The sequence below is a fragment of the Carassius carassius genome, chromosome 37, assembly GCF_963082965.1.
Source record: "Carassius carassius chromosome 37, fCarCar2.1, whole genome shotgun sequence".
Taxonomy (NCBI): domain Eukaryota; kingdom Metazoa; phylum Chordata; class Actinopteri; order Cypriniformes; family Cyprinidae; genus Carassius; species Carassius carassius.
Window position 1 is genome coordinate 6,821,724 of NC_081791.1, and position 16,885 is coordinate 6,838,608.

General features: G+C 36.1%; 2 protein-coding genes across 3 annotated transcripts in view; one reads left to right on the forward strand and one right to left on the reverse strand.

The window, feature by feature from the left end:
- LOC132117898 (FERM domain-containing protein 4B-like) overlaps nucleotides 1–3,978 on the reverse strand; it is a 46,915-nt gene extending 42,937 nt beyond the window's left edge. The window contains exon 1 of the mRNA XM_059527244.1: nucleotides 3,716–3,978. The gene's annotated coding sequence lies outside the window, so the exon portion shown is untranslated. The remainder of the gene's footprint in view (nucleotides 1–3,715) is intronic.
- Nucleotides 3,979–4,108: 130 nt separating this feature from the next.
- Nucleotides 4,109–16,885, forward strand: part of LOC132117899 (microphthalmia-associated transcription factor-like) — a 55,820-nt gene continuing 43,043 nt past the window's right edge. The window contains exons 1-2 of one of the 2 annotated variants that reach the window (XM_059527248.1): nucleotides 4,109–4,130; nucleotides 6,946–7,344. In XM_059527248.1, coding sequence (XP_059383231.1) covers nucleotides 7,241–7,344 — 104 coding nt within the window. In that variant the 5' untranslated portion in view covers nucleotides 4,109–4,130; nucleotides 6,946–7,240. The remainder of the gene's footprint in view (nucleotides 4,131–6,945; nucleotides 7,345–16,885) is intronic. The other variant, XM_059527247.1, reaches the window with a different exon arrangement.

A 16,885-nucleotide genomic window follows, 5' to 3' on the forward strand; every position in this document is an offset into this window, starting at 1 on the left:
TATATTTAACAATATGTTTGCTAAAAGACTTAAAAAAAAAACTTTGGAGTTGTCATACAAACTTGAATCAATATAATTATAAAAAAATAATAAATAAAACAAATCCAATGTGTGAACTGGATCAACAGCCTGATTGTACAGTACTGACTCAATGTTCAAATATTTAAAAGCATAAGTAATAGCAGTCTAATTTATAGGTCAATGATTCCTTGGTCCTTATGCATTATACATTATGCAAAATCTAACATTTTCTTTTGATTTTAGAGTGAAATACCTGCAGTGATCAAACTCAGAGGCTTCAAGCGGTCAGTTGAGCTTTCAAGAAGCTTTCATAAGATGGAAAGGAGAAACGACACTGAACGAACTAAATTTGTACTTAAAAAACGCACCTTGAACTCTTCACAAGTAAACACTTCACAGGAAGATGTGCTACTAGTGAAAAGGATGTGATAATATACTGTCACGGAAAAACACTGGAGGACAACCCAGCACAGAAACAATGAGTGTATCTTAATTTAGTGTTTAAAATGAGTTGCTGTCTGTTTGTGACTAGGCTTCCTGAACATGAATTCCTGCAGTTGTTTCTCCCAGAAAAGACACTTGCAGCTTATTTCCACATCCAAAGACTCTTCTTTAACTACCAGTTCCTGTTTACAAGGATGACAAGCAGTTATACGTCAAAGTGTCTTTTCCTGAGAGATATTAGGAAAACAAAAAAAGCAGTAAAAGCAGGTATAAAGATAGAATTCCCATTATTGTTTACATCCAGTTTTGAGGTGTAAAAAAGGCTAGTGTACTCCTTAAAGTTACCTATTTTTTAAATGCTTTAAATTTATTTTTTTTGTTACATGAAAGAAGACATCAAATATTTGTGACATCAGGTTGCACTCACAGTCGTTCAGGGCTCCTCGTGCTGCATCTGACTTGCATTAGAAACTTCATGCCATGGCAATGATATAAACTAAAGGTTTTGCCTCTTTAAAAAAAAAAGAAGAAGGGATGAGTCCAAACTTTCTGTTTCAGGAAGTCTTGTAGTTCAAACAATGCATGGTGCAAGGTCATGGGTTTGATTCCCAAGGAAGCAAATCACTGATAAAAATGTGCACCTTGAACACAATGTAAATTGATTTGGATAAAAGCGTCTGCCAAATGTATCAATGTAAATGTAACGTCTCAGGTTTGTGCATATTGCTTTTGGGTATCTGTAGCATATTTTAAAAATTCGTAACAGCAAGATTTCAAATGCTTTAGAAATGATCATCCCTTTGTGCAGCTCCAGAAGTATGGCATGCAAATAAAGTGATGCAAATATTCCTCCAGCCGCATAACCTTATTTTACTTTCAAGCAAGACTTTGACTATAAATGAGCTAGTGTCCTGCAAACATGAGTGCCCTGTCTGCTCTCCAAATTACCCTTTAAAACCTGAAGCTAATAAGAAAAAATTATAGTTAAACATAGAAAGGTAAAAAAAAACTACATGGACTGTACACAGTTCACTGTTCTCTGACCTTAGAAATAACAGCAAACGTTATTGTATTCGTTTCTACAAAAGGAACAGTTCACCCAAAAATTACCAACATTGGTTCACTTGAAAAAAATGGGCCTCTACCTGAACTCCAGAGACACACCTATTTTAATTTTTTTTTGTCCACACAAATTATGATTACGGAGGAAATTATTGATTAAGAGACACATATTTTTGGCGGTTCCTTGTGCATAATATGACCTCAAAACACTTTACCATAGTGCATAGTTTGTAAATTAATATGTTTTGATGTTTGCATCAGTTCAGCCATTTGCATATACAGTATATGGTTTTCCTGACACATAGAAAACTTGCTCTCAAGCTCACCTGATATAGCATTGTCAGGACTGGGAAGGTTGCTTTTAAAACGTGTTTCACTACAGATTACAAAACACAAGCTTTAAAAAGTAATCAGTACTGTAATTCGTATACAATGTAATGTATTAGACTCAAGAATACATCCATTCCAGACACGGAAGACTCTCTGATTTGAATCTGATTCAACAAGTTAGAAGTACACAAATCATTCCCCATTGCGAGTGGGGCTGGAGGAAGTGACGTCGCCTTCAAATAATAATAATAACGCAACTAAATGAGATGAAATAACTCATTTTGTCTCGTTTTGGTCAATGAAAATAAAGAGACATTTTAGCATAGTTTTTATTTTGTAATCCACATTTAGTCTAGTTTTAATTAATCAACAACATTGCATTGTACATTTAATTATCATCACATGACTAGCATTTACGTTGCATCTCGTCTCGTTTTCGTCACGTGATAAAGGTTCGTTGATGACGATATTTAGTCATAATTTTTGCTGACAAAAGCAACAGTACGCATGTATCGTTTACATTCAGATAAAAGCATGAGTATGCATCCTGATTCTTTCCAAAATGGCACCAGAAGAATAGCTGAATAAAGTCATTATTTTAGTTTTCTTTTGCGCACAAAACATATTATTGTAGCTTCATAAATTACAGTTGAACTCCTGATGTCACATGGACTATTTTACTAATGTCCTTATAGGTTTTTGTGCCTTGATCGTGGCAGGACCCTTACTGTGTATGGGAGGGTCAGAGAGCTCTCGGATTTCATTAAAAAAAATCTAACTTTGTGTTCTGAAGTTGAACAAAGGTCTTACGGGTTTGGAAAGACTTCAGAGCGAGTAATTAATGACAGAATTAAATTTTTGTGTGACCCATCCCTTTAAGTTTAGAGTAGGGTTTACTTTAGGAGGTATGTTATTCTAAATGGATAAAGAGCATTAACCTTTTAGCATTCTGCAATACACAACTAACATGAAATTTGTCAGGTTAAAACAACACGCTTCTAATGACACTTACTGGAGATTTTGCTTTGAAAGTGTCGTGAAACGTGCAAGAAGCACCATAATATCATTTTGCACAGGTATACATTTCTAATTTGAATTGCAAAAATAAAAATTCTACCATAAATTACTAAACTTGCATCTAGCGTTATCGTGTTCACAGACAGAATCATAAACACACACAGACTTAACAATTACAAGTTTAAATCAGTTTGCAATTTTATATAACAGAATACTGTAGCCTAGCACAAGTAGCCTGATAACCAATACAAATCTACTCATGTATGCAATTACTTAATGACATTTGGGGAAAAAATGTCATGACATCATCTCATGTAATTTCCGGTGTCCTCATCAAAGAGGAAATGTTCATTTCACAAACCACTATGTCTGTGATGTGACACAATACTGTCTATGTTCAGAAACAGATATCCAGAGAAGAGCTAGCCACACTGACTGTAAGATAGTAAACCCTAGTGAAAAGCCTAGATTATAATGAATCTGTGTACCTCACAGTTCACAAAGATGCTTCAACAGGACATAGTGACCATGCAATTAATAAATGCATCCTATGAATGATCAAACACAGATCCTTTCTATTGCACCAAAAAAAAAATAGTGATGATAATAATAATAAAAACATATAGCCCATAGTCTTTTTGCCAAATAAATGCGAATAACTGCATAAGAGTTTACACAATCCCACTTCATTTAAAAATAAAAACCAGTAACATCGTCCCGTTAATCCATCGTGTTTCACGTGCTCCGGTGCAGCCTGTTGTCAAAGCCGCAAAACAGACGTAAAACGACAAATAATACAAAAGCGAATCACTGGACAAACGCACGAGCGAATAAATCTTACCTCTGTTTATCAGGGCGTTCCTGTTCAGTTCACACGCTCGCGGTCGGGTGTTTCGCCGCACATCTGCCTCATTCCCTCATCAGTTCATCTGCGAGCAGACACTCACCACGCCTTCCCTTTACCGGCTACAAAGACACAGACCGGGGCCATGCCGCTATCACACACACACACAAGTGTGTGTGTGTGTGTGTTTGTGTGTGGATCCCCTACACACGCCCTCCGCTCACTTACACAGCTCGCTATTACCAATCTCATTGATGCTGCTGGGAAATATTAAACACACCATATTTGATTAACACGTGATAATCAATTCAATGAATCGTTTATATTAAATGACTCGATTCACTGATTCGTTCGATTAGTGCTTTAAAGGTGCGGTCACATTGATCGTTACTAGGCGAAATCCAAGAATCGGGTAAAAAAAATATCCTCACTGAAATTTCGCTCATGTTAAAGTTAAAATTTCCTTGCTAACAATTGGAAATGTGCTAGGTTTTAAAGTGGCAATATACAATGGAACATTTTGAAAACAACATTTTGCAGAAATATTGCTAATGTGGCCACGCCTTAACGAAATACAAAGAAAACTGAGTCATTCGAATTGTAGCGAACAGAGAACATTCTCAGAACTTTGGCTAATATTCTGGTTCTTTATCAACAAGTTATCAACAAACATTCTTCCAGTAACGTAACTATATTTTTTATACAAAGTTATCTGGTCAGGTATAGGCGTAATGTTCTCAAAATGTTGCCTCAACGTTATTTAAACATTGTTCAAGGAACTTTTTTTTTTTCTGAAACACTTTAGTTGGTTGTGGTTTCAGAACGTTCGGACAACGTTCAAAGGTGTAATAAGTAAGATAACTCTAATGTTTGCAAAATTATCAAATGGAACGTTCCCTTATAATATTTGCATAGCAAAAATATTATTCAGATAACATTTAAAAAAAATAAAATTTTCATAACTTAATGAGAACATTGGCAAAACATTCTTAAAACATTTTTTTTGTTACCTGTGATTAATGGGTTAGTATATGTGTTAAATAATTCAATTCGTTCAAGTTCAATTAATAATTTAATTAATCATTCTTTGAAATAGGCTAGAATACGTGCTGATTAATTAGCATAATCGTTCAAACACTGTTACATGTCAACATTACAAAAGCAAGCACTGAATAATGATAATAATAGACTAAGCATAATCTGTTCTGTGGTAGTATACTGTCCCCCGGTTTCACAGACAAGGCTTAAGCCTAGTCCTAGACTAAAATGTAAATCTGAGCTGTTTTATCGAAAAGAAACTTGCACCGACTGATCTTAAAACATGTCAGTGCTTTTATTTTGTCTTAAGATGCACACCAGTAATACTTTTTTCGAAGGAATGTTTATAAAAATTACTTAAATGTCCTAATTGAACTATGGCCTAATCCTGGTTTAGACTAAGCCCCGTCTATGAAACCGGGCCCATATGTATTTACACATGATTAGGCTAGTAATCAATTATACATAAAATTCCTAATACATTGTAGCAATTATAAAATCTCTCAAATCACTTTGCATATTAGCAACCAAACAAAAGTTGTGATCATAATTGGTAAATTAGAAAAATCTTTTTCACGATTATTAAATAAAACTCAGGCTGCACAGGTGAAGACAGTCGAGGCGCCTCCTCTACAAATCTGATGTCTCGGCTCTTCTTTGAGCGACTGTAATTTCTCTGTCGTTACTCTTCACGTATAGATAATGCAGCATACACAACTGCTGAAAGCTTTTATAAAGGATAATTCATGAACAGCCATACTGGATCGTATAGAGGCGCAGCTTTTGGGGTTTGACAGCAGTATCCCAAACATCTGAACAAAGGGCCTGGTTTATTTGTGTCTTCTCAGTGCCCACTGTGTGCATGCCCATGGGACCCCCCTTGCCCATCACCCTCCACCCACAACACACACAAACACCATCTGCAGCGAGCGGGCAGATCACTGTTCATCCCAACCGGAAGCTTAAATCACACGTGCATACTGTAGAATTGAAGTTAAGCGTCATAATGATGTGTGTCATACAAAAACATATAATAATTTTTTTTTTTTTTGGTGCAAGCATGAAGGTCTACCCCTAAATATAATTGTCAGAGGAGTGTAAACTGTTCCCATGAATGAGCGAATATTTATATTATAGTTAATATAAATAAAGTTATAATAGTTGTGTGGCAAAAAACTAAAAGCAAAGCTGTTATTTAAAGCTGAGATTTAAACATTTCAGTAATTTAACAACACATTATGTTATGTTCACAGTTATCTAAAGTTGGTTTATGGTCACATGCCATGTAGGTAAACAGCAAAAATATTCTAAAAGTTAAATATATATATCAATTATATACAAATTCTTTATTTGAATTAGACATTTGAGTCGATGCAGAGCTAGATTTTATTAATTAAGCTCTTCATGAAGGTCTTGAAGGCCGCTTAGCCTATATAAGGCTGACACAGAGTGTTTCTCAGTTAAACTCATTGCAGTTGTTGGTAACTACTGGCATCACATCACAATGCTGAATGCCTAATGTCACATTGTAATGCTGAGACTAACCTCTTGATTCCTACATTTCCAATCTGAGAGTGAAACCAACCTATACTATATTCTATATTCTATTACTATTACATATTCTTACTGTAAACCTTTTATGAAAATAAATGATAATTTAACACTTGAAGAACACCTTTACTTTTATCTGTTACAAATTATTTGCATGTTAAATATATTGAATATTAAATAATTCAATCAATTAATCAGTCAGGTATTATAATAATAAGACTGATATAAGAAATATAAAAGGTGTGCAATAATCATGCACTTTCTCTTTCAGCGGTTTGTCTGAAATTGACTTTACCAAACTGCAATGCAATTTTGAATCTTCTTCTGTTGACAGATAAATAACTGTGATGTTAGAGACTAGTTCAAATAGTAGGTACAAATTAAGTAATCAATCTAAGTTAGTTTTAATAAATAATAATAATAATAATTAATTCATAGCGTTGAAATGATGATGATATTTCATATATTTGATTATACTGCCATCGCGCGTACATTGATTGTACTGTTTATAAAATTGCATGGAGATTAAATCGCGCAACTATATAAAAAATAAAATGAAATAAAAGGTTTTATGATAACTGAACAAGTAATATGTTCTTGTTCATAGCATTTAGACAACAATGTCCTTTTATGTGTAGCCAAAGTCAAAAACGTTGCTGTTAAGGCTAACGCCCTCTTTTTGGTGCAAGCCAAACAAATGACGCTGACATGCGGCTCGTCATTCCTGGGATTTGTAGTTCTACTCTTCATTGGGCCGCATTCGCCGCAGTCACACAGCCCTCCTGACGGACTACAAACCGAATCTAGCGGACTACTGGAGCGCACTGACAGCTTGACATCACGGTGGCTGGCACTTCGTGCGTCTGGAAGCACGGCTCTGAACTGACGCATTATTATCCAACTGGGAGCTGACGAAAGTTGACAACTTTGAGAATGCAGTCGGAATCGGGGATCGTGGCCGACTTTGAAGTCGGAGAGGAATTTCACGAGGAGCCTAAAACGTATTACGAGTTGAAGAGCCAGCCGCTGAAAAACAGGTCAGTGAATGCAGCGTCTGACAGATCTCAAATGATGCATGTTCTCAGCTGCATGCTTTAAAAGAGTGCAATTTGTTTGCATGTTTTATAAGTTGTTCTGATAGTTTACTCTTTCTAATATGAGTCAGCTGCGCTCTCTCCGTCCACGCGTTGCCGCTCGCGCTGTTGACAGACGCGCTCATTATAATCGAAGCGCTCGAGACGCGTCGCGTTGTGTGTGTTACAGTAGACAACGCCTTAGGATACAACATCATCAGCAAATATTTACTCATGCAGCCTGTGTCTGTATGGAGACTTCACTCACGAAACTCTTTCAAAACTTTGGCGACACTTTCTAGTCACTTTCATAAACATTATGTAAAGCAGATCTCTAGGTCAAGTCCTTCGTAAGATAACATGTCGCCCTATTTATACCGTTTAATATTAGATTAGTGTTGGAAGGCAATTTTTGTATGAATACAAACAGACTAGACATATTGATATATATTTTACATATCCTATCCTGGATAAAATATAAAGCCTACTAAACACAAACTGAACTTTTGTGATGAAAGCAGTGTAAGTTTTGCACTGAAATAGTTCATTTGAAACCCAAAACAAAAACCCAAAAGACAATATGTTAAAAAATGTTTTGTCCAACAAATAATGTAATAAATTGTATACGTTTATTTATTAATTATAATAAATGTTAACATTAAAACATGTGACAACATTCCCCACTTGACACTGCACTGAGAACAAAGTTGAATCTCTTGATCAAATCTATAATGCATTATCATTAGGGCTGGGTATTGTTCAAAATCTTTCGATCCGGTGCCAATTTCGATACCTCAGTTTCGATACCGGTTCCTAACGATACTTTTTTCGATACCATATGTTTTAAAATCCATTTCAACATCAACACAAATACATTAAACACAAAACTTTTATTTTTACCTTAATTAAAACAAATTCTTGTAACACTTCACACTCAGGATAACATTATTAATACAACTGGTTGTGTTTTTTGGATAGGGGTGTGCCAGCAGACACTCAGGATTGGTATCAATCCTAACTTGGCCAAAATTAACAAAAAAAGAGAAACCTTATTGCCACAATATGAACATATTATAAATAAATAAACAAATGATATCGTGTACAGGCTAATATTGAACCAACTAAAATGCAAAGAAATGTAAAAATAACTTTTTAGTGCAAAATCAAACTGCATTTGTGGGTTAAAGAACATTTCATGACGTCTCAGACAACTGTACATTTGTGGCTACTGTGGGTTAATTATAAATGCTATCGTTAACTCATATTTACCACAGTAGCCACAAATGTACAATTGTCTGAGAAGTCATGAAATGTTCTTTAAAATCATGAACCATAAAATGAAGTCATCGTTCTGCTATGGTTTATTTTGATAATAGGTAAACACAGGTCACAAGTTAACACGGTCACATTTCCTTGATTCAGCAGCTGCACGATGTGACGCCGAGAGTCCTGTCTTGAATCCAGAGACCTGGAGCTGATTCGGTGTAGATCGATAGCTCGTGGTTCGTGACTGTTGTCTCGAGATGCGCCGTCTTTTAGCGTGTGTTCGAAACCCGCGCCAACACAGACTTTATTTTTTATTTTCTGTTTATCCTACTAACTTCAGCCGCGAAACGGGCGATCATACTAATAACTTGTAATCTTAAAAAGAATATCAGAGTCATGCAATGAGCAAGTCTGCGTTTATTAGACACTTAATATCACGTCAGTTTGTGCTTTCAGAATCGCCGAATCTGCTGCCGTCATTCCAGCACATCTGCAGCGGAGACCTAAACCAGGAAGTTGATCACCAGATAACACGGTAACCAGTTAAACCGTAACACCGGCTTTGGTTGCAATACTCTTTAGACCTCTTTGGCATTGTAAAACGGAAACGTTTTGAGAAAAAACAACTACACATGTGTTGTGTGACTGCGAGTATCTTCAGAAATCCTCCCCGTCACGTGGTGGTGGACAGCCAATCACGGCGAATTTAGGTCCTTACATGCACGTATGCTACAAGCTTACACAGAAACAGCCGCTTGTCAAAATAAAACAAAAAAAACGCAGCTTGGCTTTTGGAACCGAAATTTGGCACCGAAAGATAAATAATTTTTTGATACTCATAGTATCGAAGTTTTCCGTTCGATACAATAAAGGCATCCAAGTTCGGAACCCAGCCCTAATTATCATAGTTATCTTTTGTTACCAAAAGATATTGCATTTATTTTCTCAAGCATTGTTGATGTTCATATGCTTGTGTGAGTGCAGTGTAAAGTGTTTTAGCTCTAAGTTGATGTGATTTCTGACGTCTTTCTGATTATGTGCATATGCAATCACACTCTTGACAGTTTCTGAAGCTTTGCTATCTGAACGTTAATGCACGAGTTATTCTCCAACAACGTTATATTTCTATCAAACTAATGCAAAGACTCATTGAGACATACAAATGGTAAGTCCTTTTTTTGGTCCATCAGTACTTAATGCATTTTCCCAGACTGTTTCACCACAACAGTCATCCATGCAGCTTCATTGGCAGCCGGTGCAATCTTAATTTAGATGAGGCAGACAGCTCTGGCTGCCATGAGGTGAAAATTAACAACATAAATATAGAAGCGCAGGCTAATGCCTCAGGTGCTGTGGGTGAATTTTGGGGGCTATTTTGGCGTGTTGCTAAAAATATTGAGGGTAATAACGGGTGTGTTAGATCACAACTGGATGCAAAATATTGCATTGAAATTAATTGCTTCAAAATTACATTTTTAAAAATCAAATTCAGTTTTGTTTGTTCAGTATTGTCTTTCAATGCAAAAATACAACAAAAATGTTAAAAACAAAAAATGTGACATGGTGAGCCAAATCAAAGGTCAACTACTTAAAGATAAAGTGTGCAGCTTCTGAGCAACTAGTGTCACTTACAAGTACAAAAATAAATCATATTTTGAAAAAGCATTCACAAAGGCCCCTTACATGCATCACATCCTTACGATTATTCTTATCCTTACAAAGTTGTAATACTTTATCTGGGTCTTAACAGTAAATAGTTGTCAACTATGTTAACTTTATCTTACCTGTCAAGAAGAAACTCCTCAAGCATCTTGATAGTAACCCAAAGATCCAATCAAGTTACTCTCTTGTACAGAAAAATACAGCCAAGGGCTACCCTTGATTTACCCCACATGTACTTTGGCTTCCAATTCTGTAAATAATATTTTCCCAATTTAACCCGTCATGATCCCATGGTCTCACTCCTCTTCAACACAATTTGGCTCAGCTTGCTACAGTTGCCACGCCCCCAAACTCTCGCTATTGGTTGAGCTGGAATGATTGACAGATATGGGCAGACCACTCTTAATAATTCATTGGTGCCAGGAAGGCTCAATGTTTGCACTTTTAGGGGAGACAATCCTATGAATGGCATGCATGTAGTAATAAATGAACAATATCTTGTGTTAAGAAAATGTGTTTTGACTTCAGCTATAAAGTGAAACTGTTTAGTCAACATGTTTAGTTAGCCCTCTGTCAACTGTCTTAGCATTCTTGTAATGAAAAACACTTATCAGCAAACGATAGGATTTAAAATATTTATTTTTAAAATAAGTCATTTTATGGTTTAACATTTGAAAATTAAGAGAGCCTTGAATATTAGTATTATAAATTTACAGTTATAATATGAATAATTATCTTTTTTTATATATAGTACTGTCCTGAATGAGCTATTTCACATGGCAGATGTTTGCATATACTACACTAAACAACATTATAACTGAATTTATAAAAATGACCCCGTTCAAAAGTTTACATACCCTTGAATCTTAATACAGTGTTTATTTGAACCTTTTCCAAAAGTGACTGTATGATTTTGAGATCCATATTTTAACACTTAGGACAACTGAGGGATTCATACACAACTATTACAGAAGGTGAAAACATTTACTGATGCTCAAGAAGGCCACACAATGAAGTAAGAGCCAGGGGGTGTAAACTTATGAACAGGATGATGATGTGTACATTCTTCTCATTTTGTTTAACGCTCATTTTTTTTCATTTAGTACTGGACTTCAGAAGTTATATAAATATTTACATGTTAAAACAAAATAATTATTTATTTACCCTGATCGTCTAATTTAAAAAGTTTACATCCCCCATCTCTTAATGCATTGTGTGGCCTTCTTGAGCATCAATAAATGTTTTCACCTTTTGTAATAGTTATGCACGAGTCCCTCAGTTGTCCTCAGTGTTAAAACATGGATCTCAAAATCATGCAGTCACTTTTAGAAAGGGTTCAGATAGGGCTGTGCAAAAAATCGAATGCGATTTTCATGCGCATCTCATCAGTAAAGATGCTCCTGTAATTAGAAGTATATCTCCAGCACGTGCGTTCAGATCAGGGTTGCCAGTTTTTCACTACAAATCCTGCCCAGATGCTTCTTAAAACTAGTCCAAAACTAGCCCAAATCACGTTTTCGGGAGGTTCCCCGATAAAAATTGCTTCCCGGGGTTAAAATATACGTTTTTTGGCAGGGTTGCCCTGGTAAAATTAGCATTTCAGGGGATAAATATCACGTTATTGGTATTGGGGTTGCTTCAAACCGCGGACATGAAAAACAACCGCAGATTTGGCAACACTGGTTCAGGTGGAGCGGCAGTTACTACACAGAGCCGTAGTCTACCGACAACTAACACAAAATCGCTTTCAAAATCGTCAAAGAATCGCCTGCGATTTTAACATCGATTTTGTGTAGACTGTCAGTGAATTACGGCTCGGTGTAGTAAATGCCAACCGGTGTTGCCAAGTCTGTGGTTGTTTTTCATGTCCGCGGGTCAAAGCGACCCCAATAATAATAACGTGATATTTAGCCCCTAAAATGCGAATCTTACCAAGGCAACCCTGCTAAAAAACTTTTTTTATCTTTTAAAACTTTTTTAAAACTTTTTTATCGGGGAACCTTCTGGAAGCGCGATTGGGCTAGTTTTGAGAAGCAACTGGGCAGGATTTGTTGTGAAAACCTGGCAACCCTGATCTGAACGCATGTGCTGGAGATATACAGCTAATTACAGGAGCGTCTTTACTGATGAGATGTGCATGAAAATCGCATTCGATTTTTTGCACAGCCCTAGGTTCAGATATGCCGAAGATGCTGGAAAACCAACGAATGTGCAGAAGCTGGGGATTTTTCTGAAGAACAGCAGGCAGTTGAACTGTTCAGGACCAACGCAGGACTCATGAACAACTATCACAACTAGGGCTGTAGCTATCGAATATTTTAGTAATCGAGTATTCTGCCAAAAATTCCATCGATTAATCGAGTAATCGGATAAAATGTGTTTTTCCTTAATTAAAGTGCACTATTAATTATGCAAGAGAAAATAAGACTCCTGGGTCTCTTAAAATGAACAACTAAGTTTCCTTTTTTAGAAAAAAATATTTGTATTTTTTAAATGCATAGAATGCAATGCATAAAATAAAACTTTTATTTTAACGGGTTGACGTACCTTTACAGTTCTGTGTATGTGATATGACGTTAGTTTTACTCAAATCAAACGGTCAAATGCTCATGAAGTGACTGTCAGAGCAGTTCTAGAGATGTTGTTCATGTGTTCATGTCTTATTTAGTGAGACAGCAGTGAGATCACAGCAGTGAAATCACCGGAGCGTCATGCGCCCTTCAGTGTGTGTAAATAAACGAAGAAGCGCTTCTGCGCCATTCATTAACAGAGACACGTAGAACATGCAGGATTCATATTTAAATAGACTGTTCCGGCTTAATATTTACCGATATTAGTCCATATCGTGATTTGATGTAAGTGCAATGTCCTATTTTTGATTAATTCATTCAAAATTTGGCAAATTCCATGCCATTCCGCGTTAAACTGTAAATTCCGTTTTTATGATTGGGTTCCGCGATTCCCTCCGCATTTTCTGCATTGCTGAAATCATAGGGCCCTAGTTGTGGTATGCCAGCTTTATCTTGCAATGGACACACGCCACGACGTTCTCTTTACGTTTGCCCGCGCCCTCAAATCAAAACACTGCTGACTCCTTGTGTCTCCTTCCGCTTTGTGGGTGACGTAAACGCGTTGTGTCACATTAAAAAAAATCATTGTGAAAGAACCTGACGTGAGATTTTAAATAAATTAAAAGAGGCTTCGAGGCAGAGGAATTTGCCTCGATCATTTTTTGTAATCCAGTTACTTGAGTTACTCGAGGAATCGTTTCAGCCCTAATCACAACACAGAAAAACAGTGGTGGATCATCCAGGAAACGAGACACAGTATTACAATTCAAGGGTATGAAAACTTTTGAACCGGATCATTTTTATGAATCCATTTATTATTTTGTTTTGTTGAGTATCTGTAATCATCTGTTATGTGAAATAGCTGATTCGGGACAGTGCTAAATTAAAAATAACATGCAATTTCCATAATCCCTCTTATTTTGTTTCAGTGATTAACATTTTGCACTGTTTGGTTACTCTGTTTAGTTGTAAGCAGATATGTTTAACTTGAATTTCAGTCATTCTTATTGCACCATTATGGAGCATCTTTAAACAAAAACATGATTTTCTGTGATTTTGAGATCATTTATTTAGATACAGTGCCACATGGCCTTGAGCTTTAAGAGGCTGGCATGAATGGCAGCCTGTAGCGGCTGGTGTCTGGATGTCAGAGGTAGTTCTGTGCATCTGATATTGATCTGGCAGCAGAGCCGGAGGCCGAGTGGCAGGAGCAGGTGTTTGCAGTCAAGTACCATGCTGGCCATCAGCAAGAACATCCTCACATCTTCGACTTGCTCACTGGATGAAGTCCAGCACTCCTCACAATCCTCCCTTTTCTTAAAACTCCTATTTTAATTCGTGGAAATGTTTTTGATTACAATGAGGCGGTCAACAGATACAGATACTCCTCTTAAAAGGGCAGAGATGGAAGATGATTGTTCTCAGAATAGTTGATTAGTTGCATAATAACAGATAAGGACTTGCAACCTGGTTAAAAGTTTTCAGAGCTTTGTCGATTACAAGGCCACAGCGGTTGGGAGTTTGACGCAAGACACCAGAACGGTGGTGTGTATTTTTAGGTGGTCATCAGTGCAACTCCTTAGTCAGATTTCAAGACTTCCCATTATTCCCAAAAAAGATTCAGGCGTGAACCTTCAAACGTGCATTTATATGAACCTCCCTCTGGTGTGCACTTTTTTCTTTCTTTGTTCTCCCTGAGAAATTCAGCAGAAATTAATTTGATCAAACGTGACAGTGAATGATTTCAAATGAATTCTGTTCTTTTGAATGTTCTATTAATCAAAGATAGACACATAGATTTTTTTTTCACTCTCAAAACGCAATCTTATGCAAGTTTTTTTTTTTTTTTTTTTACTACAATGCAGCAAACATTTTTAAATATCTTAAAAATACTTTGATGAGTTGAAAGATTTTTTTAGTAGCTTACATTTGACCAAAATATAGAAAAGATGATGCTGTATTGGCTGTGAGCGCAGCGGGTTAATGGCTAGCGTTAGATCTCTATTTTTTCCTTTTCTTTTTGAGTAAAGAAAACGCTGTACTTTATTATTATATTATTATTATTATTATTAGGCAAATTATAGGCAAAGAATATTGTTTTTAAAAAATAATGTTATTAACCAGTATTTCTTCCACCCAAACTGGTTTCGGAAATGATAATAGTATCAGAGGAGCACAGAACAGAAACGTTAAAATATTGATTCTGCTCGAAGTGAACCGATTGAATGTTTTTCGTTTTCAAGCCCTGCATAAGAGGCAGCATGCTATTGTGAAGTAGACATGTGCTGGAATTCGGTAATGCGATATATCACGGTAATTAATATGCACGGTATTGTTATCATGGGAACTTCTGAATTATACATTACAAATTCAAATTGCGCAACACTGCTGTATGCTGCTTGAAAGACTCTGTGCGCTCTGATGTAAACAAGCACGCATGAGAAGCACATGGAGAGCACGTGAGAGATGCACTGAATGAAAGCACATTCACTCTCTGACAGCAGATGGCGCTAAACTGCAGAAAAAAGCAGCCTTTACTCCGGAAACCCCATAAATAAAGCAGCTGAGCTACTTTCTAAAACATATTTAAATAGCCATTCAAATTTGTGGATTTGCAATGGTGTTCATCACAGCGCCCAATACTTAAATATTTAGACTTAATAGGCTATTTATTTTCAAACTTTTTTTTTTCATTTTAATCTGGACTAAAACATGCCCTAGAGTTTAGATTTTTTATTGTTAATTCACACTATCCAATAGGGCTTCATTAGTTAACATTAGTTAATTCATTAGTTAACATAAACTGCCAATGAAGAACATTCATTAATCTCAGGTATTCCAATATTTAATAACACGTTGTTAAAATCTAAAGTTGCAGCTGTGTTATTTAATGAGCTAACATGAACTAAGAGTTGTATTTTTTTTTAACAAAGATTAATAACTTCTGTAGCAAATGTAGCTATAGCTCATCGTGAATGTTAATGGTTAACTAATGAGATCTTTATATATTTTTTGGATTGCTTTATTGTCTTTAAATGTTCAGTTATTTTTGTTATAAATAAGGTTATTTAACCTGTTATACTGTATTATGACCCCTTTTTTAAACTAAATTCCAATACTGTGATATTACCGTATACCGTGAAAAAAAACATGAGCAATTAATCGCAACTGGAAAATTTGATACCGGCATATCCCTATTGTGAAGTCAGTGTTGTGTCATCTGGGTTATGGGACACTGGGAAGATCAGAAACCCTTTGACAGTGTAAGGAAACCTAAACTAGATCCTCTAGTGTGATGTAAACAACATAGATTTATGTAGAGTACTATTACTAGAGTATTATTATGGTCAAACAACAGATATCTGTGCATGCTGGACTTTTGGTATGTGTTATTCATTCGTTTAACTTAAAAAATCAACTTAACTTTAAAATCAAGTTGTTAAGTTAGATTAAAAAAGGTATTACAAGATAAGGTTGTGGTGCTGCATTCATGCTATGTTGTAATTACTATAATTATAACCCAGATTTATCTGTGTGGAGCTGTTCACATCCTTGGACTCAGAATTGAATTAGAGTAGGAATAATTGAATATCATGATGTTTTAAAACACTGGTAGATGCTTAAAATAATTGATGACAAATCAATGAATCATCGCAGAGAGCTGCTGTAAATCAGATAAAATCTCTGGAAAGCTGCGTTCACCCAAAATGTTTCCTCCTCGTCACCTCATTCTGTGAAGTGTGAGTGTGTTAGTGTTTCCAGCAGGGCTGATAAAGTCGAGTGTTGAGTGAGTGAAGACAAATACAGAGAAGAGTGGATTGAGTCAGGGCAGTATGAATGCAGTGTGAACAGGAGAGCGGAGTAAAGAAGAGCAATGGTAAATGACACAAGCCCAGAGGTAAGACTTCAATCTGTTCATTCATAGACTTCAGAGCTGAGATTTACAGATTAGTGTAACAAAGAAATGTTTGTATTGGCTTCTGAACAAACACTGTGCCCATTTCCAT